Source organism: Electrona antarctica (assembly GCF_951216825.1).
Source record: "Electrona antarctica genome assembly, chromosome: 2".
Taxonomy (NCBI): Eukaryota; Metazoa; Chordata; class Actinopteri; order Myctophiformes; family Myctophidae; genus Electrona; species Electrona antarctica.
In genome coordinates this window covers 16,068,276-16,092,878 of record NC_136807.1, presented here as the reverse complement: position 1 = coordinate 16,092,878, position 24,603 = coordinate 16,068,276, and the positions used below count along the sequence as shown (strand labels likewise).

Genomic DNA, 24,603 nt, shown 5'->3' with positions numbered 1-24,603 from the left:
TGGGGGTCGGGGATTGAAGGCCTCTGGGACTCAGCAGTGTTGCCACGGCGTTTGCGTAGACTAACTAGCCTGTCCACAGTGTGCGGGCGTCTCCAGCCGAGCGATAGAAACCCCCCCCCCTGCGAAAACAAAGGGGGCGGAACTTTGCTTTGATCACATGTTTCACACGTCACTTGTTTTCCCATAGTTGGAAAGTGATAGAGCTTACATAGATGACTTGGGAGGGTGGCCTGGACATCAAAGCACAGTCCCCAAGGGAGCGGGTCCGTATGGAACAGCCCTTGGTAGAGATAGAGTTAATGCTCAAACTGGTGTGTGTGTGTGTGTGTGTGTGTGTGTGTGTGTGTGTGTGTGTGTGTGTGTGTGTGTGTGTGTGTGTGTGTGTGTGTGTGTGTGTGTGTGTGTGTGTGTGTGTGTGTGTGTGTGTGTGTGTGTGTGTGTGTGTGTGTGTGTGTGTGTGTGTGTGTGTGTGTGTGTGTGTGTGTGTGTGTGTGTGTGTGTGTGTGTGTGTGTGTGTGTGTGTGTGTGTGTGTGTGTGTGTGTGTGTGTGTGTGTGTGTGTGTCTCTCTCTCTTACTGGGTCTGGAAGGAAAGTCACTTTGGATGAAAGCTTCAGATAAACCTAGAATACACACTTACAGGTTGGCATGTGCTGTAAGATAAGATGGTACAATCCTTTATTGATTCCCAGAGGGAAAGTGTGTGTGAGTGTTTAAATGTACCGTAAATGTTTTCTCGAAGGTACCTGCCTGGCTTACAAGGGGGCTCATAAAATGTATGTGTTTGTGTGTTTACTTTGAAGGGAAGGTAATGAGCCTGGAGATGAACTCACAGTCACCTACAGAGAGCTACTCCACAGGGTCTGTAAATTTGCCAACGTCCTGAAGTCACAAGGTACGTCTGCACTGTCATATGATAATGCAATATTACACATATTAATGCATAAATGAACACTTGAGGTTTTTACAGTGTATAGTACATGGGTAAAACTGCTTTAATTCCAATGAAAACGTCTGTTACTGTTGTCGTAATGTTAAGCACACATTTTCAAGCTATAACAAATATATGTTATTTTAGTATTGTCTGTCCCTCTGCTCATTGTATGTCTTCAGGAGTGAAGAAGGGAGACCGCGTGTCCATCTACATGCCCATGGTGGTGGAGCTCGTGGTGGCCATGTTGGCCTGTGTCCGCATCGGAGCCGTGCACTCCATAGTGGTCAGCTAATGTGAAATATAATTAACCATCTGAAATCATCCTTACGGGCTTTTCACAAGGGAAGCGACTAACGTGCCTACTGCCTAATAGTGCTTTGAAAAAAAAAAAATTACATAACTCATGACACGTCACGGCACAGTTCATGAATGCAAGCATTGTGAAAATCATTAACTGAATTATCCAAAGTGAGCAAGATTAAGTCAGTGAGATGTTCCAAATGTCGGTTTTGATACATTTTCGGTTCGAAACCCTATTTTGGGTACATTATTATTTGTATTATTGGTACCAGACATTGTCAGTTATTTGTTATATCGTCCCTGTGCAATTTTTGTTTTTATGAAAGCCTAAATGCCAAACATTCAGTGCAGGAAAAAAAAACATTAATTCAACACAATTTCATGATCATGACAGTCCTACTCCTATGTGCGCTTTCATGTCTCCAGTTCGCAGGCTTCTCTGCTGAATCTCTCTGTGAGAGGATCATGGACTCCCAGTGTTCACTGCTAATCACAGCAGGTGAGACACACACACACACACACTCAATTTTCTTTTTTTTTATGTTTTTTTTGTGGCTTTCACCTTTATTTTATGGAGGGACAGACAGTAGGCTGAAAGGAAATGGGGGGGGAAGACATGCAGTAAAGGCCGTCGGGATCGGGAGTCGAACCCGCGGCACACTGCCAGACTGGATTACCAGCCAAGGTGCCTGGACCACTGAGCCATGGCCCAGGCCACACACTCAATTTCATTGTGGTGCTTGGTCTGGGACAAACAATATATACATAAATGCAAACCGTACATCAATAAATTAAACGATGAAGTGCTACACTACCTGCAGCATAAATACATGATCACATTACTAATATATTTGAACATACTAGTCTGCAACATTTTCTAAAAGTCATATTTTGACCCTTTACCTTAAAAAAAGAGATGGCTGCTGATGCTCTTTATGTTCAGCGGCAGTGATTCTTAGCTTACTGCTCCTCCAAACCATCTGATCCTGCCCACTGGCCTCCCACAAAGCATGTGGTGGCCAGTGTTTTCATAAATGAAGAGCACAGTTTTTAGAACCGGGTTTGTATGTCCCTTCTAAAAATCACAACTCATGCCACTATTTGTATGATGTCACAGAAATGATTATTATTATCATCATCATTCTTATTCGTCTTATTCTTATGTTTTTAATCTATTTGTTAGACCCACATTGTTCTTGTGAAGCACTTTTGTTATGATTGGCACACAGATCTTTCTGTTTCTTCTGATCATCTGATCAATGCTTTCAACCAAATTACTGTTGGTGTGTGTGTTTGAGCACAGAATCCCTGCAGGTACTGTCGCTGAACCAAATGGCACACATTACAATACCCAGAATGCTTGGTTCTACCTTCACAACATTCTTCTTGTTGGAATAGATCAGATGATTTTTCATTGGCAGTCTCTCAATCAGCCAGGAGAGCAGTGATAGCTGCCTCCAACACTTGGTGTTTCTTCAGAAATGCACTAGTTCCATATGTCTAATTGATATTTTGTCACAGAACAGTCACCAAAAATAGCTCATCTTCAAGTTCACAATGCGTCGCCTGCCAAGTGCCAACAACTTATCGTCAGCACAGCGTTATCTACAGGTCGGGACCTGGTCGGGACTTCTCGGACGTCGATCGCCAACCAGACTTGTTTGGTCGGGGCCGACAGGCTAAGCCGGGCGTTAGCCCTGGGATGGTTAAAAGTGTTTTGTTTTGGTGCGGATTGGAGACTCCGGTGTTGCCAGATTGTTTGAGTGACACAAGCGACCAGGTCTGTGAAAACAAGTCCAAAAGAAGTGACCGGTTTCACCACTTGAGCCCTATTAGTAATTACATCAACTATTTTCAAAAATAATCTTGACCGCAAGCCAAACTACACTTCAGAAATAAGCCCATACAAACGCAACCCGCAACTATGAATATTTACAAGCGACTTTACAGGAAAACAAGCCCAAAGTCGCTGATAATAGAATAGAGAATTAGCAGACCTGGCAGCACTGCAGGTTACTTTGCATGCGCAAAAACAATGTTTCATTGACCGACTGGTTTGTGCTGAACTTAAATTCTAGTTTGTTGCACTCTTTTGTGGAGAGACACCTTTAGTCAAGTTCAGCTTATATACCGCTGTGCTGACATCATAGATGTACAGTACACTGGAACTTTGGAAAGACAGGACTGGATGACGTTGCAGCCATATACTGTGTCTGATTCACGACACCAGACACACTGAGGTCAAGTTGAAAGACAGAGTGCTCCTGGCTGCCTGTCACTAGATCAGTTTACCATAATAAACCTCAGACTGGGAAGTGATTGTGACTGAGCCCGAGGCTGGTTGAGGCGTGTAACATGAGGTGCTGACTGAGTTGTAAGCAGTAATAAACGTGTGATTAGCAGGCTTATAGTGGCTGAGCCAACCTCTAGGCCTGGACCACTTAATCCTCTGCTACTAAGGCTAGGAAGGCTATTTTACAAATCACATTTTTACGGTTAAAGTACCAGTTTTAACCATAAAGTCTGAGTTATACTTCAATGCATTGTGAGCTTGTAGATCAGCTCCAATCCTAACCTCTAAGCCTAACCATTTAAATAGTCCTAAACCCAACTATGAAGCGTTAACCTAACACACAAAAAAGGGTTATCCATTAAACAATCATTTCTCATTTGAGGACCCCGACAAATAGGGATATTTGGCCCCCACAAGTATAGTCACACACACACACACACACACACACACACACAGTGTTGTTCAGTCATGTAGGTGCAGTAAGCTGATAGTGATCTAGTCTAGCTGGGTCCATTCATTGCGACTGGTCTCCTGACAGCCAGCCGGGACTTTAGTACCTTGTAAAGAAGCTTATGAGAGCTTGGATGGTGATACAGACCTGGAATCTCACTAGGATCTCGTTCTTTTTATGAATGAGACACAACTTCCTCAACAGGTTATAAAAACAGCAGGGTCAGTCAGTTAAACATCTTGACTGAAGAGTCTTACTTACAACCAATCATATTAATACTTTTATATCCACAATATAATTTATATAGCTGTTTTTTGCCAGGTGCTTGAAAAGCGTCTGGACTACATACTGATGACTGTAATGGACACCTTTTCATGATTGGCTGCTCTAGGCTGCCTCTAAGCCCATAGTCTGAATGACATAAAAAAACAACGCTCTGAACGCCTCAATGTGTAGCAAGTGCCAACAGAAGCTGATGTTATGAGATAACTGGAGCTAGAGGGAAGCCGCCATAAAACAGTGAGTGAACCAACAAAAGAATGTTGGAAACGAACGAAAACGGGCGCTACACCTGGCAGTTATGAGTCTGAGTCTGAGTCATTCTTGTTTTAATGGTGGTTGCGTTTGAAATTACAACTGGAGTAAGATGGAGGACAGATAGAAGGAACAGTTTAGAAAGATTCCCTTTATGATAAGGGAGAGGTGTCCAAAGGTGTCCTGTGGCACTGAGTGTTAATGACATGTCATATCTTTTTATTGATTTCAAGGCCACTTGAAACTTTTAGTTATTTTAGTCCTTGGGTGTTCCGAGTTTGAAGTCAGTCAGCCCCATATATGTGCCGCGGGTTCGACTCCCGATCCCGACGGCCTTTACTGCATGTCACTCCCCCATCTCTCTCCCCATTTCCTGTCAGCCTAATGTCTGTCCCTCTATACAAAATATAAAATAAAGGCGAAAGCCGCAAAAAAAACATAAAAAAAAAACACCAAAGTCACAAGACGTATGATATAACGACATGTATAAGACATATAATATTGTCTGCTGTGTTGCTTTTCGATGTGTACACTGTACATTTTACACAGGATATGTTATTATCCAAAGTGCCTTGGCCTCTAGAGGTATCTAAAGAGCACAAAGTACCGCTGTTTAGATCCTCAAATAAAATGATGTACTGTGCACATCGAAAAGCAAGTTATTAGAAAACAAACTGTGAAATATCATCTTTTTATATTTTTATATTATATGACAAAGGGCGCAATTGTTCAGAAATGATGTTTGTTCACGAGCTGGTCCAGCCATGGAACTTCCGGTACGAGGTTTGCCACTCATGAAAGCGTCCATGAAAGTGTCATGGCGTATCCAAATTCCTTGGCTTCTGGACAACCGGATCACTATCTGTCAGTCCTTGTCCCTTTTATGCCCATATATGGAGATCGCTGATGTCATCAGTATACTTTATGGCCATGCCCCTTTTTGTGCCCATATATGGAGCTGACTGACTGTCGTTGTTTTTGTGGTTGTGGTCCCGCCCAATAGCCAATTGTAATCTAGGATGAATACGTGTCATTGGATTACAAAATTGTCCACCGGACGGTGCTGAAAACACAAAACAACTTGAACTTGGACTGAAACACACTGCCACTCAGACACCACAAATGAAAGTCGATGACTCAACTATGCACACCAGTTTGGTTGCCATGTTCACCAAGGATGGATAATGAATCGGTTATAAAATTGGGCCTAATAATAAATCAATGAACTTGATCTTGCATCTTCTGTATGGGGGTGCCGTAACCGTAAGGTACTCGTATTTCATGATTTTAAACATTCTATATAAATGTGTATCAATATGGAGAACCACATATATCCACAATGTTTAGGATTGATGCACAGAGCGTCTGTATCTGGATTAGCTCCATACATAGAGAGACAAAGAGAGAGGAATGACTACTAAGGCTGATTCAGTGGCCCTGTGGCAGTCCTCTGATGCTCTGTGTCTTTCTTCTGTCCACTCTCTTTTCTTTTCTGCACTCCCCCATTTCTCATGTGTGTGTGTGTTTGTGTCTCTCTCTCTCTCAGATGGTTTCTATAGAGGAGATAAGCTGATCACTCTGAAGCTGATAGCTGACGAGGCACTGCAGAAATGCAAAGACAAGTAAGCTGGCTGCGCGGGGCACACAGAGACAGACATGTAATGATCTTAACTGTATTATGTATATGTAGGCAATTTGGGCTAATGGCCATGCTTTTGATGTGCTTTACAGTGCTTATATATGCTTAGATTCAATTAGATTAGATTCAATGTTATTGTCACTGCACATAGTATACCAATACTTTGACAATGAAATGAATAGTGGAGTCTAGCCAGAGTGCAATACAGTAATGCAGTAATGGGAATAAATACACTTGTTGACGAATGTACAGTATGTACAGTAGTATATAATAAATAGAAAAATAAGCAATGAAGTATAAATATAAATAAGGAGTATGCATATATATACACACCCACCCACACAAGCCATAAGCCATAACATGCTAGTGTATGTATGGTGTGAGCATGAGAGTTCAGATGGAAAGGGGGGACGGAAGGGGGTATCATTGTTCAGTGTCATTGAGGGGCAGAGTTCAGCAGGGAGACAGCAACAGGAAAGAAGCTGTTCCTGAGCCTACTAGTGTATATATGCTATACACTATATTGATGTAGATTAGATATAGATTATTCATCCTTGCCTGAGCATATACAAGCAAGGGCAGGCATATCGGCCTGAGTGAAGCAGCTGTGCCCAAGGTTTATTACATGCCTATAGCGGTTTTATTTACAAATACAACAAGACAATTTGAGAAATATACTTGAATTAAATAAATAGATAACATGTATATACTGTCAACAACAACTAACTCCCCCAGCGAAATAAATTGTATAGCTGGGATTCTCCAACCGAGTGGGAGGTATAGCTGGGATTCTCCAACAGAGTGGGGAGAGACTCGGAACATGATGTGAACATTCTTTGAACTGTCAGAACTGAAGGTTGCTGTTTTCTGCTGTATGGTTTGGTTTGTTTGTGCCTGGATAAACTCAGAGAATCCTACACTATATCTGGATAAACTCAGAGAATCCTACACTATATCTGAAGCAACGGATAAACTCAGAGAATCCTACACTATATCTGGATAAACTCAGAGAATCCTACACTATATCTGAAGCAACGATTTTTGGCAGCTACATTTTGCCTTACTTGTCATACTTTGTCATACTTGACATGGTGAGTTCCTTGAGCACCAAGGTGTGCTCATTGGTCACCAAGGTGTCCTCATTGAGCACCAAGGTGTGCTCATTGGTCATGGTGAGTTCCTTGAGCACCAAGGTGTGCTCATTGAGCACCAAGGTGTGCTCATTGAGCACCAAGGTGTGCTCATTGGTCATGGTGAGTTCCTTGAGCACCAAGGTGTGCTCATTGGTCATCTGGGTCCTCATTGAGCACCAAGGTGTGCTCATTGGTCATCTGGGTCCTCATTGAGCACCAAGGTGTGCTCATTGGTCATCTGGGTCCTCATTCACAACGGAAATACAGTATACGACAAGGTGTAAATGAAATGCGATCCGAGTCCGATCAAGCTGCGACAAGCTCATGTGTCATTCAGCGAAGGTGGTGTAATCAGTTAATTTGTGCGGATCGCCCGTGTATCTCATTCCGCCTCTTTCCCAAGCGATTTGCCTGGTGTCGCCTGGTTTAATGGAACATCCACGCCCATTCCACGGCATATAAGGCAACAGGAAATATCTGAATATCTGAAATACGTCAGCCTGCAAAATGCACTTGATCCAGTGAATGCGGTGCTCCGCAATGCATGAGCTTGTAGAACGGTTGATTTTGACAGCAATGTCAACGGACTGAACGTTATAAAGTATAGGCTACTCTCATAACCAACTCGTTAATTTATTGATTTAAGTTCAAGCTCAAGGCTATAGCCTATAGGCCTACTTGGCAAATACCTATAATACCCTCGCCTTTGCAGAGGTCAAAAAGATATCCAATACTTTTTTTTATCAGAGCTGCATTGATTAATGCATTGATTAATGCACATCCCAGTTTTGAAATACGGTGCTGGACCCAAAAAGTGATCACAATTAATGAAGAAAACAGTGGAATGTCCGCACAGGATATACTCTTATAATATGATCTAATCTCTTTCAACCTATAAAACGTTTCTCCCCCTCCTCCGGTTTTGTTGAAATAAAGATTTTTCTTCAAGCTATTTCATACGGTATGCTTCCTCGTCAGAGGTATTAAAGTTGGTTAATAATTCATTTGATGATGTCGTCATATTAAAATGATTCGCGGGACATTTGGCGTTAGTTGGCACTTGGCATAGCCTAATGGAAGTTTGATGCTGAGCCTACAGTAGTAGCCTACAGCTACAGTTGTACTACAGCTACAGCTGTTCCTGAGCCTACTAGTGTATATATGCTATACACTATATTGATGTAGATTAGATATAGATTATTCATCCTTGCCTGAGCATATACAAGCAAGGGCAGGCACAGCTGAAGCAGCTGTGCCCAAGGTTTATTACATGCCTATAGCGGTTTTATTTACAAATACAACAAGACAATTTGAGAAATATACTTGAATTAAATAAATAGATAACATTACTGTCAACAACAACTAACTCCCCCAGCGAAAGAAATTGTATTGCTGGGATTCTCCAACAGAGTGGGAGTAGCAGCAGCAGTAGTAGCCTACAGCAGCTGTAGTACAGCTACAGTTGCCTATTATAATGAATTAAGGTGAGCTGGCTTAAAACTATGAATTGCACACGCGCTGATGCCATTAAATAATGTGGACTTCTATTTTTTATATAGGCCTACCGGTAATTAGCCCTAGTGACTGTCCGTCTGCTGCACACACACCGAGTAGGCTATACCATAGGCTCTGACAGTCACAGAACTGAATCAGAGGAGCTCCGTAACAAAAAATATTTAAATAGGCCTACTGCAGGAGGATTATACCACACTAAACAACGTTGGATTTGTACAGTAAGATAACCTAAGTGTTCTGATTATTATTATGGGTTTGTTTTTTAACATGCAACGCGAGTCCGCGATAGCCGATCTACAAGCTCACAACGTGTTATACTGCGAGTATGGGCTGCTGAGAGTGAGCCGCGCATGCTAGAAATATCCTAATAAATAAATAAAAAGGTGTCAGGCTTCGGCCGCGGGGGCAGTTTCTGTATAGGACTATAGGCTTGACCAATGCCTCTAGAATGCATGCATATAGGCATACAAGCGCAAGCCATGCGTGATACTCAGCTTTTATATAGGCTATAATTTTTTGATGTGCTGACCAATATTGGGGACACACCCTACATATTTAATTTGAGGTCTGGCGACTATTAATTGATTCAGCATGAAGACTAAAGCCTTCTGAATAAATATACGCATGCCTTGATCGCGAGTACACTACCCTCTGAGCTGACGCCGAAATGAGCAGAGTTTACGACCAACGGCCGTCAAGTTCATGGCCATGGCCATGAATTCCCACGTAACGTGGGAATCCTCGTAAATGCCTGTACGCTCACGATATGAGCGTAAACGCCATTGTGTGTGAATGAGGTCCCTGGTGTGGAACTCCTGGAGGAGATACAGCTTTTGCTTGATTCTATTGCCCTAGGGGTTATACGGCAGCTGACCAATCGGAACAAGCATATCACGGAGGCACGGTGGCACAGTCGGTAGTGCTGTCGCCTCACAGCTAGAAGGTCCTGGGTTCGATTCCCGCTGGGGACGCTGTGGGAGCTGGGGGCGTATTCTCTCCTCCGCGTCATCAGTGCCCATACCCGAGGCGGGGTTGGCGAAAGGGCCTTTATTTGTGGAGTTTGCATGTTCTCCCCGTGTCCCCTCACAAAAACATGCAGTAATCCTGGTCTCTAAACTACCTCCCCCTGGCCAGGAAGCATGAGGTCAGTAAAGTTTTTCAGGAAATGAAGAACCTTATATTTTGAAAACAAAGCAATACTGCCTCATCAAAGTTGGTGCACTTTTTACTACTTTTCATTGGTTCAATATTGTTTTAATCAAGTCAACACACAGACGTAAAGGGTGTTCAATAGCACTGATTTATGCAAAAAATTAAACTTCAAAAATTGAGTTAGGTGGTTTCCTTCCGACAGCAACAAATGTATTTTATAATCTCTCAATCTTCCTGGCCCTCTCTCACTAATACGGTATCTCTCCATCTCTCTGCTCCGCCAGGGGTTTCCCAGTGGAGAGGTGCATTATGTTGAAGCACCTCTCTAAAGAGCCAGAAGAGATTCCACAGGGCTCCAAATCTCCACCTGCTAAGAGATCTTGCCCAGACATGCAGGTAAATGTACACGTACAAATACACGGTAAACTGTAAATCTTTTAGCGCTAATTGAACTCTTGAGAGTGTAAAAAATGTCCCATAAAGTGTAAAGAGAGAGCCTAGGACCTGTCGACCTGTGTGTGTGTGATGTGGAGGGACAGACAACATAACCTAGTAAACCTACCACACAGTATTACGCCCACTAGTGTCCCTCCATGTCCGAGGAGCTAGACCACTGGTTTTCAATGTGGGAACCCCCAGGGGTCTATAATGGGAACCAAATGGGTTAGTAACTCAGAGGGTCTAGAAATGGAATGTTCCTTTTTTACACAGCTTCTTACCTAACCTAAATCAACACTGTTGATTTTACAGTGTTGCTTTGGGTTCCCAGAGATAAACATAATTTCAAATGGGGGTCCGTGGCCTAACGCGTGTCAAACTGCGGGTGCTTGGAAATAGAAAAGGTTGAGTGATCTTCTAGACTATTGAGGGAACCAAACAACCTGTCATTTCATACCAGGCCAGACTACATTAAAAGAAGGCTGAACTAAACCAGCTACCAGTCTATAAAAAGTACTAACAACCTTATATGTGAATGTGTAGGGAAGGTGTTATGTAAAGATCAACAGTCAGTGCATGAAGACCTCTTTACCCTGACAATGGAACTATTCCCCTTTTCATTACATATTATTTTGCTTTCATCTTTATCCCCCAAAAATTCACCATTGCTTTGCTCCCATTACCCCCTGCTTTGCAGAGTGGCTGTAAATGGTCGATGAATGTAACTTTTTTTCCTCTTGAGTTCCCAGTCATTCACTGGAACCCCTTTTCACTTCAGAACAATCCTGAAGCTATTTAATCTTAGTATTGGGAAATGTTGTATTGAATGTCTTCGATCAGGCTGTATCCATGCCTGATCAAATCTCTCATGTTGCACATTGATTAGTCAATTAGCCAAAAGTGTCTTCAAACTACTGAAAAATCGCCTTTGTAAGGCACAAAGACTTTGCAAATAAGCATGCTTGTGCCCTGAAGCTTTTCAGATGGATCTAAATGTACAAACGTGATAGCTGAAGAGTTTTGACTTTAGCCTAACCCCTTGATTGAGAAGCTCCACTTGATTCATTTATTTAAGTTGCACTTCTAAAACCTTGTTTCATTGTCATGATTACAGATGACATTGTGGCCCTGCTTCTTTCTCTTCATGATTTTTGGTTTCTGACATTTTCCTCTCCTATTAACTGCTCCTTCCTCCCATCCATCATCCATCCCTGTAGCAGGAGAAGCACAAAGTAAAGAAAACACGCCCTGTCCCCCAGGTATTTTCACACTTCTCCCCTGCATAGAACCTACTAACTCATTTAGCTATTTATTTAAAAGTAGAAATCTACTCCAGAAAGCAGAATTCATTACTCCTGTATGCTTCAGAAAACTGAATCATGACATCTTGAGAAAAGTTAAAATGTTTGCCTCAAAAAACATTTCTATTGATAAAAAAAAGAAAACCTTGATCTTTTCCAAATTTCAATTGCTGATTGATGGAATACAGTATGAATTCTGTTTGTTACGGTGGGTTTTGGGAGCTAACGCCTGTCTTTCTTTGCCCTTGCTTTTATGTTCATGTTCTCCTCGGTAGAGTTTAAAAAATATGCTTAGGCGGGTTTGATTTTCACCTGTGCTTGTCCCAGGTGTTACATGCACACAATGTAACGCAACCTGTGTCCAGCTGTCTCAAGGGTGGAGCTGTGTGTGTCTTTGCTAACTATCTAGCTATCTGGTCATGTCTCTCCTTACACAAACACACACACAGTGAATCAGGGGTCTGTCATGTTTGTCTTGGCTTGTTAAGAATAGAATTCGATTACCATCATATTTGATTACCATCATGCCTGGATACAATTTAATTTGAGTCACTGGTCCCACTGGATTTATTCAACACCTGGTGGGATGGCCAAGAATATATCCTAGACTAGAGAAAATATAATATTAGTGTTTGTACAAAATAAAATAAATCAAGTGCCGATTCACATACATTTGTATACATTAATATTTCTGTGTTCGTACAAAGGCTTACTCTTTACACAATTTTCACTTAACCTTGTATCAAGAAACAGGTGACTGACCCCTGATTGTCAGGAAACTAGGTCATTACACCATTTGTGTAGGAGGTGAACTCATGTTCTTTGTTCTCCTTCAGCAGCCAGATAATCTGTCTGTTGAATGTGGCGTCTTGTCTGACCTCCCTGGCATGTAATAAACTCTCTCTGGCACAGGGTGTTTATCTCATAGACTGTAAAATATATGGGGTAAGGGTCCCCTGACGTCACACCCATTGGTTTCTACAGACTCATTTTGAAGCCAGTGAAAAATGGCAAGAAAACTAAATAAAAAGAAAAACAACCCTATTTGAAATGAGAGAAAGTGTACTTGTTGTTTTAGCTGAATGAAAGAACACGGGGCTCCATCACACTTTAAGGTGAATATCATTAGTTGGGTCTGTTACATTTTAGCCTCTAACCCTGAGACCAGCATTATGGCAAATGTATTTCTGTGTGAACGATGGCGAATTGGGATCAGAACTGGGACGAGCTGCTAATCAAACGGAAGCCACTCGGCTCTCTGCGTTTGAACAATATTGTCTGGCACATATAAAGTACCAATTGGATTAAACAAGCGTCCACTTAAAGTAATTGTAGTTTTGAACTCTCACTTGTTTCTTATAGTGATCTCATAATCTGCTGCCCTTGGTATCTTATCCCCTGAATGTATTTCTCTTATGTTTAATTTACTGTATACTCATCATATGACGGTGTCACTCGCAAAAAATTGCAGAGTTTGTAGTTAGGCTATTTTTGGCGAGCAACGGGTCATACGATGAAATATAAATTAGGCTTTGGTCACAGCCCTGATTTCACAACATGTTCGCTCCCGTTCTGATGACATTATGTGGAATAAGTTACGATGACCTGCTTGTATGTCTGTAACTTTTCTACAGTCCAACCTAATTCGCTCTCGTGCACAATCACTGTGATTAGATGCTTTAGTCACACTTTCTTCACTTGTTGTTTTGTTCTTCTTAGTGACAGTAGCTGTTCTTCTTAGTGATAGTAGCTAGAGAAGCATGTCTATTTTCAAACTAACGTTTTCTCTCTCACTCTTAGTTTGTGTTTTTCCACAAGGTAGAGACATTTAGTTGTTCTGACTGTTTTGCATTCTCTACGGTTGATGATTGGTCCTTCATGGCCGTATTGAGAATGATCTTTTTGGGGGTACTTCTCTGATGCTTATATTGTTTATTTCTGCCACTTGTCTGTTTGTACATTTTTTGTACAAATTGCAAATATTTGTGCGTGCGTGCGTGCGTGTGTGTGTGTGTGTGTGCATTTTGTGTCATTGCATGAGTCTGTGTGTGTGCGCATGAATCTGTGTTTGTTTGTGATTGCATGTGTTTGTGTGTATTCTACCAGGTTCCATGGAACCCGGAGGTGGATGTGTGTTGGCACACCTTGGTGTGTGACGCATCAGATGAGTGTGAACCGGAGTGGTGTGACTCTGAAGACCCTCTATTCATTCTCTATACCAGTGGCTCCACTGGAAAACCTAAGGTACATAACATGCTACACACACATATAGGGATGGGCCGATAATCGTTTCTCGTGATAAGAAAACTCTCACAATAATCGTATCGTGAAGATTTTAGTTTATCATGAAACTGTCCTCCGTCGTACACAAGAACGAATTATCTTTTGTTGAGCTGCAAATTCAGTACTACTTACATACAACCCTCTATAATTGATAAAACAGACCTGTAAAGAGTGCATATTTTTGGTGAATGTCCCCACCAAAATACAAATGCTGGGGGTTCATGTGGTTTTTGTGCATTTTTATGTTTAAGCATATTTTGATTATTGCGATATTATTGTTCTTTTTTTTTTTTTTTTTATAATTATTTTTTTATTGGGTGGTTGAGTGGTTACATACATTCTTGAATACATATCAATACACATTTTCATAAGGAATGATCTTAGTCAAGGAGGTAACAGGAAATGGTTTACATGACATTAGAGTTTTTTAAACATTTTGTATTTCATTAATTTTATGGCTTCATCCACCCAATGGTTTTTTCATTTTATTTTCATTCACACCTCATTCTTACTAAAGCCGCACGCACGCACGCGCGCGCGCGCGCGCGCGCGCACGCACGCACGCACGCACGCATGCACGCACGCACGCACGCACGCACGCACGCACGCACGCACGCACGCACGCACGCACGCACGCACACACACACACACACACACACACACACACACACACACACACACACACACACACACGATATTGCGATATTATTGTTCATCGCAATTCTTTTTGTAATTTTCATATCGTCCCATCTACAGAGTGTACACAAACACACCCCTAACCTTATCTGTTTGCTTCAGGGTGTGCTCCACACAGTCAGTGGCTACATGCTCTACGCTGCCACCACCTTCAAGCTGGTGTTTGACTACCAGCCCGATGACATCTACTGGTGCACTGCAGACATTGGCTGGATCACTGGCCACTCCTACATCACCTACGGCCCACTGGCCAACGGGGCCACCAGTGTCCTGGTGAGTGGAGAGACCCGGGGATGATTTGTAGTCTGAAACCCTGCTGTAATCATTGGGATTTGAAATACAAAACTGTGATTATTATTATTTTGTTCTTGATGAATGAAACTTAATTTCACTTAATTAAAGCCTCCATGAGTTTCTGCTGACTACTTCTATTCTATATCTAACTACTAGTATGAACCACTTAAAGGGGAAAACCACCCATTTTCAACATTTTACTATGTCATTAATATACCTTAGAGCTGTTGTGTGGAAATAATAAAAAAAAGTTCCCCCATTCCTAGAACTGTAATTATGAAAGAAATCATTAACATGGTGAAACACATCTTGATGACATCATCAAGATGTGTTTCACCATGTTCATGATTTTTTTCAGACCTCTAGTTCTAGGAAACACAGAATGGGGGGGACTTTTGTATTATTTCCACACAACAGCTCTAAGGTATATTAATGACATAGTAAAATGTTGAAAATGAGTGGAATGCCCCTTTAAACCCTATATACTTACTTTACTGGTCCCTGGGCTCATTTTCTCCTCCACACCAAATCTATTTGCCTGTAAATAACCGATGTCCAAGCTCTCAAGTTACGTGTCGCAATGCATTGTGAGCTTGTAGGTCTGTTATTTTTGCCGAATGTTCGCCTCCAGAATAGGGAAGCTAGGGTATATGTGGTTTAAGGCATTACTGTATGTCATGAGTTCCAGATTTAGATGATGATGATGATGAAACATTGGGAGTGGAGAGTACTTTTCCACGTAGCTGGGAGATAAGGCTGCTGCCCTCTGAGCACTCTGGAATCATTAATATCTCTCTTAATGTCATTAAGACATTTATATTGCTCTGACATCATTTTTGTCCTGGCTCTTTATGAACCTTTGCCAGCAGGTGGCTCCTGAGACCACCAAACCAATGCTTACAGCTTTTGTAAAACTACATTCTGAATGCCCCTGTGGCTGTAACATAATGCACAATTAGGTGCAGGTTGTAAATGATGCATCCCTTGCTGGTACTAGGGTGGCTGTAGAATTAATCGAAAGCAATTCAAATGAGTTATTTTAGGTCTCACAATTATGTGATGGTGAAATTATCCAATCACACAATTGTTAGTAACCGGAAATCTGTATAACCAATCTCCCATCCATCAGGCCCCCAAAGGCAATTATGTAGCAAAAGATATGGCAGAGATTAGCACAATAAACAGACATAGTATAGTATAAATAGTATCTAATTATTATCTATCAATGATCTAAAAAAACATATATATTTAATTAGTTGAGAAACATGAGCTGTTTGGCTTAAATGAGTCCCACAACACCTTCACATGACTCAGTTCTCTAGCTCTGGTTCTCTACTCCAATAATCCACACAGTTGATTTTCCACCTTTTTATTAGTACTATAAGCATGGATCCTATTAGTCTATAAGCATGGAAGCCTAGATTGGACCAAAGAACTGCTGTTCAGTAGTTCATATACCTTGTCCTTTACTGTATGTCAGCGAAGTCATCTTGATGACAAAGTACCATGTTTGTTTTGCCAACACACACCCTCTTTTGTGTGTGTGTGTGTGTGTGTGTGTGTGTGTGTGTGTGTGTGTGTGTGTGTGTGTGTGTGTGTGTGTGTGTGTGTGTGTGTGTGTGTGTGTGTGTGTGTGTGTGTGTGTGTGTGTGTGTGTGTGTGTGTGTTGTAAGACATTTCTTTTTAACAAGGCATTTGGCCAGTTGGACCATTAGTTGCCCGGTGTGCTTTTAATCCTTTTAGCAGTATACCATGAAATGTGCTAATTTTAGTCCTTTTATTTAATCATGCATTATTTTAAGATTATTTTTCTTATTCTTCTTCTTGTTGTAGCACTTTGAGATTTGTTTCAAATGTAAAGTGCGTTATAAATAAAATGTATTATTATTATTGTTGTGTGTGTGTGTGTTCAGTTTGAGGGCCTGCCCACCTACCCTGATGTGAGTCGCATGTGGGAGATCGTGGACAAATACCATGTGACCAAATTCTACACCGCTCCTACTGCCATCAGAATGCTGATGAAGTATGGCAATGATCCTGTACGCAAGTAAGACTGTCTGTTTGGCTCTCTGTCTTTCTTTCGAAGATCATCAAACTTGAACGTTGACTCAATGTTGAGTTGAGTAAATTGAGAGAGCTTCTCCAGTTATCAACATGATTTGCATGGCAGCGCCTCTCTCCCTGGTATCATCTCTCTTGTGTCATCTCTACCTCATTCATTTCTCTCTTTGTGTTCATCTCTTTCTGTCTCTCTATTCATTTCTCTTATCCTCTCTCTCTAGGTATACGCGTGCATCTCTGAAGGTTCTGGGTACAGTAGGAGAGCCTATCAACCCCGAGGCATGGCAGTGGTACTATAACGTGGTGGGAGACAGAAGATGTCCCATAGTGGACACCTTCTGGCAGACTGAAACCGTTAGTACTATTCTAGAGATTAAAACCTTTATTGTTATATTTTGTTGTACTATTCTAGAGATTAAAACCTTTATTGTTATATTTTGTTGTTTCTTCTGTAATCAGTCAGAGCCAGGGTTCAATTGTCTCTGATGTCTGTCTTGTTTCTCAGGGTGGACATGTGTTGACTCCTCTGCCTGCTGCCACGCCCATGAAGCCAGGCTCAGCTGTAAGTGTATTCTGTTTATTGGTACACTAATGCCTTGCGGTACACAGCGAAGCGACTGCATTTTACTACAGGCTGTTCCAATTTGAATAGAACCCTCAACCTGACTTTGATGTTAGTGCCTTGCTCTAACCATTGATCTACGCTGGGAATAGAAGCCCCAACCCTGGCAATGTTAGTGGCCTGGGCCACTATACCCATTGAGCCACTTTGAATAATGATTCATTCAGAGTTTGTCTGCTACTATCAGTTTCTTTATGGTTAGCTTTATTTACACAATGCTAAAGTGATGCTGTAAAACGGCAAAAGCACAGAAAGATAACATCTCACCTCAACCAATCTAACAAGAAGTCTTAGGATCAGAACATGTCATAAAGGATCCGACAGCGATGAATGAACCATAAATGATGGAACCGTTTCTTCCTCTTCTGCGCCAGACCTTCCCTTTCTTTGGCGTGGTGCCCGCCATCTTGAATGAGTCGGGGGAGGAGCTGGAGGGACCAAGCGAAGGATACCTGGTGAGGACAATTGTGTTGTAAACCTCAGCATTATGTTTGTCTATATCTCTTGGCGTGTTAATTAGAGTTATAATTTGGTGCGCACAGAAAATAGCAGATCTACAAGCTCACAACTAGTCCATACGCATACAGTATATACAACTTTGTGCCAAAGCAGTGCAGATCCAGGTGTGTAATCCATGTAGAATAATTGTTTCCAGAATGTGACTACTGTATGTGTTTGTCCAGGTATTTAAGCAGCCTTGGCCTGGTATAATGAGGACGGTGTACGGGGACCATGCCAGGTTTGAGACCACGTACTTCAAGAAGTTTCCTGGTTACTACGTCACTGGAGACGGTGAGGGAAACACTGACTATGAGAAAAGATAGGCTCCCAAATTAAACATTTGCGTACATGTGAGCCGCTCTTCTATCTTATTTTTACATTTTTTAAACGAAAATCGAGATTTTCTTTACTGGTTTCACCTTTAGCTAAGCCCCGCCCTCTCCCACTTAGACACTCCCACTTAGACACTTTCCAGCCGGGCTCATTCATTCCAATGTAAATATCATGGATTTTACACATTAAATACTGGTTCATATTTGGAACCAGTATCTGTCAACAAGGCCTGCCATATGCACTGGAAAAAGATTGGACCATAGCAGTTTGGGGAGGGGCTTAGCTATAGGTCACTCCGACATGCAGGAACAACAGTCGGACTACCGCTCCAACATGCACTGCTCCAGTGCTTGCGGTTAGGTTAGGGTTGGAGGTAGGTTGTCGGTCTAATGACTGTCGGACCAATAATAGTGTCGGAACTAAAGCCTGTACCCGATCTAATTCAATCTGTCCATTCTCATCCAAGAACAACACAACGCACTTTGTCATGGAAACCGTTTTAGGACAGAATGGAAGTGAATCCTTGTGTCTATTGATGATTAATGTCTAGTTATAGTAACTGTTGCTTCTTTGATCCTGCAGGTTGCCGTAGAGACAAGGATGGCTATTATTGGATCACAGGGAGGATTGACGACATGTTGAACGTCTCAGGTAAGCTTCCTGATTGGACAGACCGGACCTACATACTGTATGCGTTTGTCTGGACTCTGGACCAAGGGTTCCCACACCTTTCCACGCCATGCACCCCCAAAAAGCCATAGGAACTGGCCGTGTCACTCCCTTCCTGCAGGATAGAACGTTTATTTCTAATGAGTGTAATGTTTTCATCAACATAATTCCTAATAATTAAAAAACTAGGTTGAGAAAGGGTTTTTTAAATGGCATTCCCACATCAACTTATACAGTGTTTTTGTTAGGTTAACAAGCATATACAGTGTTTTTGTTAGGTTAACAAGCATTAAGGATAGTAAGTGACAGTTCTTCCTAGTGTTATTAATGTATCCATTTTGTAACTTGAGAGTGTACAAATGTACTCAAATTGACTAAAGGTACGGGTTAATTTGGTTAAATTTGTCTCGGCGTTAACACTGAGGATTTCATAGTGTACTCTGTATTCTCTCTCTCTCTCTGTTCTCTCTGTATACTCTGTGTCTCTCTCTCTCTCTCTCTCAGGTCATTTGTTGAGTACAGCGGAGGTAGAGTCGTCGCTGGTAGAACACGAGGCTGTAGCAGAAGCAGCGGTGGTGGGCAGACCTCACCCGGTCAAAGGAGAGAGTCTGTACTGCTTTGTAACGCTCACTGCCGGAGTCACCTACAACATTCAACTGGAGGCAGAGCTAAAGAGACAAGGTGCGTGTGTGTGAATGTAGTCTGTTTACACACAATGAGCATAGCAAAAACCAAACCACTGCATGAGGTTGGTAAAATGTGTTTGATCAAACCATTTTTCATGGTCTTTTCCAGTGAGGGAAAAGATCGGAGCCATTGCCACACCAGACTACATCCAGAATGCACCGAACCTCCCCAAAACCAGATCAGGTCAGATTACAGTCTGTCAGCACATCGGGAACATTCCCGTGCAAATTATACAAATCGAATAACTCTCTCTGTCTCTCTCCCGCCCTGCCTCCTCCAGGTAAAATCATGCGCAGGGTGCTGCGTAAGATCGCGTGCGGGGAGCGGGACCTTGGCGACATCTCCACACTGGCCGACGACTCTGTCGTAGAGCAGCTCTTCCAGAACCGCTGTTGACCTGGTCACACCACCGGAGGGCGCCACAGCCACACAACCGACTGAAGTTGCAAACCAGTGGCCACGCACACGCACTCACGCAGGCAGGGAAGAAGATGAGGAATGGGTAGAAAGGCAGGATGAGTGTTAAACAAACTTTGGGGGGTTCAGGCGTTGGGTACAGAAAGCAGCCCTTAGCTCTGGTCCTGGGTATTACTGCTGGTCTCCTATTCCATCAGGGATTTAATGACATTCACCTGGTGTACCACCAGGTCTACATCAGCCACTGATTTCAGCTGGTAGTATAGAAGATCAGCAGTACTCTGGTTATCCACCAGGAGTTCAAGACCAACTGCTTGTAGGTCTTGCTGTGCTGGAGAAGGTATTGTAGTAGAGCCTTAAAAGGTCATCCATAGAATGCTCCAGAAGTTTAAATGGACGGGGTGGGACACACCGGTGTTCATTCACGTTTCCTCTTTCACAGAATTTCACAGTTCAGGATTTGAAGGTCATGAGGTCAGACATTTCAAACCTGTAAGCCACTGCCATACAATTCCATCCAAATCCAATAAATGGAGATCAAACGCAGATATTTCCTGACCACAGAGACAGGGCCAAAAGTTAACCACTTTAACCCGAAAAAATAAAATATAAACCATCAAATATTTCAAAATTAGCCGATCTACAAGCTCACAACAACGCGTCCCATCACGCCGCGTTGTGATCTCGTAGATCGACTATTTTGGTGGTGGGAAAAAGAGCTGATGCAGAATCAGTTACAATTCACTGTGTTTTCATTTCACTGCCTTTTCATTTATCGGAAGGAAGTTCTCGTTCATGGCCAACCGTGGCAGACGGTTCAGTGTGTCACTCATGGACACTGACCTCTCTGTTTCAGTTTAGTGCCGTGCTGTGACCCCTGTGCCCTCATTAAATGCAGTGCTCTAGAGAGGATCAGAGGGTTGTTTCTGAATAGGGATGTCACGTACAGTAGCTCAACCGGCCCACTTGTATTAAGGAAATTACCCTGTAGTTAATTTACTTCCTTCCCTTTTTTTTCAATGTTAAAATAACTGGTTTATTGTGTAGAAAGATTTGCAATCAAAGCGACAAAAAAACAACATAAAACTGCTTGTTTAATAAAGTCTTTAATAATGCTGTCACTCGGAAGAGGCTGCAGAAATAGATAAACGGCTGACTGGTAGCCCTTGGAAGAAAAACAAAACAAGTTCAGAAACAGTTTAGAAACTGCTTGTTCAGACTCAAACATTTACATTATATACACATGCATACAAACAGTCAAGACTGGAACAGCGTGAGTGTAAATAAAACCATACAGTAAAATACAAAGTGCAAAATACTCAGCCCATGACCCCACATAGCATACGGTATATACAGAAAAGCTGATGGAATCAATTGTAGTCCCCCTCCCTCCTCTCCCCATTTACATTGTTTGCAGTGGAAGATGCAGACAAACATTACAATAAGGCATTTGCAACAGGAGAGGTGTAGATTTAGTGTTAGTTAAATATGAATATGAATTCAAACATGGTATCAGTTAAGGTTGTGGACACGTTGCGGTACCGAGGAAGGAGATGACCTTGGCTTTACTTTTGTTAAAAATGCCTTTATTTAATTCAAAGGGAAAAAAGTAGACTCAATGGTCGCTAATGGTGGAGTTCAGGACAGCTGGCTTGCTGTTGGTGCTTGGAAAAGTCTCCGTGTTTTATTGGGAGTGAAGCTGTTGAGCGGTCTCCTCTTGGTGGGCGTCGGCTTCATCGTCCTGTAGAGCATCTCCATCTTCATCTGCTTGTTTTTCTTCAGTTGCCATTCTACCTTCTCTTTCTCCATGCAGTGGAGCTCCCACTGCTCTGCCACGTACTGGAGAAACATCTGACTGAACTTACGCCCCTGCACGCTTTCCCAGGCGTCGATCTCAGCTTTCAGTTTTTTCTCCAGCTTGATCAGGCTTTTATGCAGTTCTGTCCTCTGTTTCTCCTCCTTGAGCAGATTCCCTCCTTTGTTGTTAAACCTCGCTGGAGAAGGTATTGTAGTAGAGCCTTAAAAGGTCATCCATAGAATGCTCCAGAAGTTCAAATGGACGGGGTAGGACACACCGGTGTTCATTCACGTTCACGTACAGATTCCCTCCTTTGTTGTTAAACCTCGCTGGATCAGTGGTTTTTTTCTCCAGCTCCAGGAAGAGTCTCCAGTTGTCCTCCCGTCGAATCTTGAGGTCGACAAACTCTTCCTGCCTTCGTTCCTTCTCTGCCGCCTGGCTTGCGATGTGACGGCGGAAGGCCTGTAGTTACTCCAGTGAGGGCACGGAGGACTCGTCGATGGAGTAGGGTTCTGAACACAGGATTTCACAGAGCAGCTCCTCCTCCAGAAGAGCTTTGAGCTGCTGCAGCATCTGGCTTCTCTCCTTAACCATGTCCTTCTCTTTCTGGAGGATAGTCCTCCCGCCCTGGCTTCTCTCCTTCACCATGTCCTTCTCTTTCTGGAGGATAGTCATCCCGCCCTGGCTTTCACCTTCACCCTGTCCTTCTCTTTCTGGAGGATAGTCATCCCGCCCTGGCTTTCACCTTCACCCTGTCCTTCTCTTTCTGGAGGATAGTCATCCTGCCCTGGCTTCTCTCCTTCACCCTGTCCTTCTCTTTCTGGAGGATAGTCATCCCGCCCTGGCTTTCACCTTCACCCTGTCCTTCTCTTTCTGGAGGATAGTCATCCTGCCCTGGCTTCTCTCCTTCACCCTGTCCTTCTCTTTCTGGAGGATAGTCATCCCGCCCTGGCTTTCACCTTCACCCTGTCCTTCTCTTTCTGGAGGATAGTCATCCTGCCCTGGCTTCTCTCCTTCACCCTGCCCTTCTCTTTCTGGAGGATAGTCATCCCGCCCTGGCTTTCACCTTAACCCTGTCCTTCTCTTTCTGGAGGATAGTCATCCTGCCCTGGCTTCTCTCCTTAACCCTGTCCTTCTCTTTCTGGAGGATAGTCATCCCGCCCTGGCTTTCACCTTCACCCTGTCCTTCTCTTTCTGGAGGATAGTCATCCCGCCCTGGCTTTCACCTTCACCCTGCCCTTCTCTTTCTGGAGGATAGTCATCCCGCCCTGGCTTTCACCTTCACCCTGTCCTTCTCTTTCTGGAGGATAGTCATCCCGCCCTGGCTTTCACCTTCACCCTGTCCTCCTCTTTCTGGAGGATAGTCATCCTGCCCTGGCCTTCACCTTCACCCTGTCCTTCTCTTTCTGGAGGATAGTCATCCCGCCCTGGCTTTCACCTTCACCCTGTCCTTCTCTTTCTGGAGGATAGTCATCCCGCCCTGGCTTTCACCTTCACCCTGTCCTTCTCTTTCTGGAGGATAGTCATCCTGCCCTGGCTTTCACCTTCACCCTGTCCTTCTCTTTCTGGAGGATAGTCATCCCGCCCTGGCTTTCACCTTCACCCTGTCCTTCTCTTTCTGGAGGATAGTCATCCTGCCCTGGCTTCTCTCCTTCACCCTGTCCTTCTCTTTCTGGAGGATAGTCATCCCGCCCTGGCTTTCACCTTCACCCTGTCCTTCTCTTTCTGGAGGATAGTCATCCCGCCCTGGCTTTCACCTTCACCCTGTCCTTCTCTTTCTGGAGGATAGTCATCCTGCCCTGGCTTTCACCTTCACCCTGTCCTTCTCTTTCTGGAGGATAGTCATCCCGCCCTGGCTTTCACCTTCACCCTGTCCTTCTCTTTCTGGAGGATAGTCATCCTGCCCTGGCTTTCACCTTCACCCTGTCCTTCTCTTTCTGGAGGATAGTCATCCCGCCCTGGCTTTCACCTTCACCCTGTCCTTGTCTTTCTGGAGGATAGTCATCCTGCCCTGGCTTTCACTCATGCAGTGAGTTTCTCTCTTCATTCATGCAGCCCACGGACTCTGCCGCGACCACCTCACTCTTCCTCATGAAGACAGTCCCAGACAGTGGTTCTCTTCTAAGATTTAGATGTTTAACAGTACAACTAATATCTCACAATAACAAACACTACAGTCTCTCGCTCTCTCTCTCTCTTACTTATACAACCGTTAATTTACTTCCTACTCTACCTACTTCCCTCTTTGCTCGATGCCTGTGGTGGCCAATCATGGCTCATGGAGGGCTGAGTGCATTTTATTTGAATTGATTCCAACCGAGCATTACACTGCCGATATTGGATTGAAATTACTTTGTGACCGTTAGGGTTGTCAAAAGGCAATACTATGCGTTTAAAATTATTCGATTCCGTTAATAATAGATATATTATCATAAGTCCTAAGCTACAAAAAAATAACACAGAAAAAGACCTACAATAAATTGTTCAACCCATGGCTGCACAGATGAAACGGTGAAGAAAAACACCTGGTCCTCAATCTGTGGATGTTATGTAC

At 43.0% G+C, this 24,603-nt stretch overlaps 1 protein-coding gene across 3 annotated transcripts in view; it reads left to right on the top strand.

Annotated features, from left to right (window-relative positions):
• The window catches only part of LOC306942453 (acetyl-coenzyme A synthetase, cytoplasmic-like), a 34,540-nt gene extending 11,220 nt beyond the window's left edge, over positions 1-23,320 (top strand). Inside the window, exons 4-21 of one of the 3 annotated variants that reach the window (XR_013792299.1) lie at positions 802-893; positions 1,112-1,215; positions 1,659-1,731; positions 6,057-6,132; positions 10,234-10,345; positions 11,605-11,646; positions 13,795-13,932; positions 14,770-14,940; positions 16,875-17,008; positions 17,244-17,376; positions 17,528-17,584; positions 18,019-18,099; positions 18,328-18,436; positions 19,061-19,129; positions 19,652-19,828; positions 19,943-20,017; positions 20,115-21,343; positions 21,455-23,320. Coding sequence is in view for 2 of the 3 variants with exons in the window: in XM_079528347.1 (XP_079384473.1) it covers positions 802-893; positions 1,112-1,215; positions 1,659-1,731; positions 6,057-6,132; positions 10,234-10,345; positions 11,605-11,646; positions 13,795-13,932; positions 14,770-14,940; positions 16,875-17,008; positions 17,244-17,376; positions 17,528-17,584; positions 18,019-18,099; positions 18,328-18,436; positions 19,061-19,129; positions 19,652-19,828; positions 19,943-20,017; positions 20,115-20,230 (1,759 nt within the window). In the remaining variant the exon portion in view is untranslated. Of the gene's footprint in view, positions 1-801; positions 894-1,111; positions 1,216-1,658; positions 1,732-6,056; positions 6,133-10,233; positions 10,346-11,604; positions 11,647-13,794; positions 13,933-14,769; positions 14,941-16,874; positions 17,009-17,243; positions 17,377-17,527; positions 17,585-18,018; positions 18,100-18,327; positions 18,437-19,060; positions 19,130-19,651; positions 19,829-19,942; positions 20,018-20,114 lie in introns of all 3 variants that reach the window. The other 2 variants (XM_079528347.1, XM_079528348.1) reach the window with 2 other exon arrangements.
• The last annotated feature ends 1,283 nt before the right edge of the window (positions 23,321-24,603 follow it).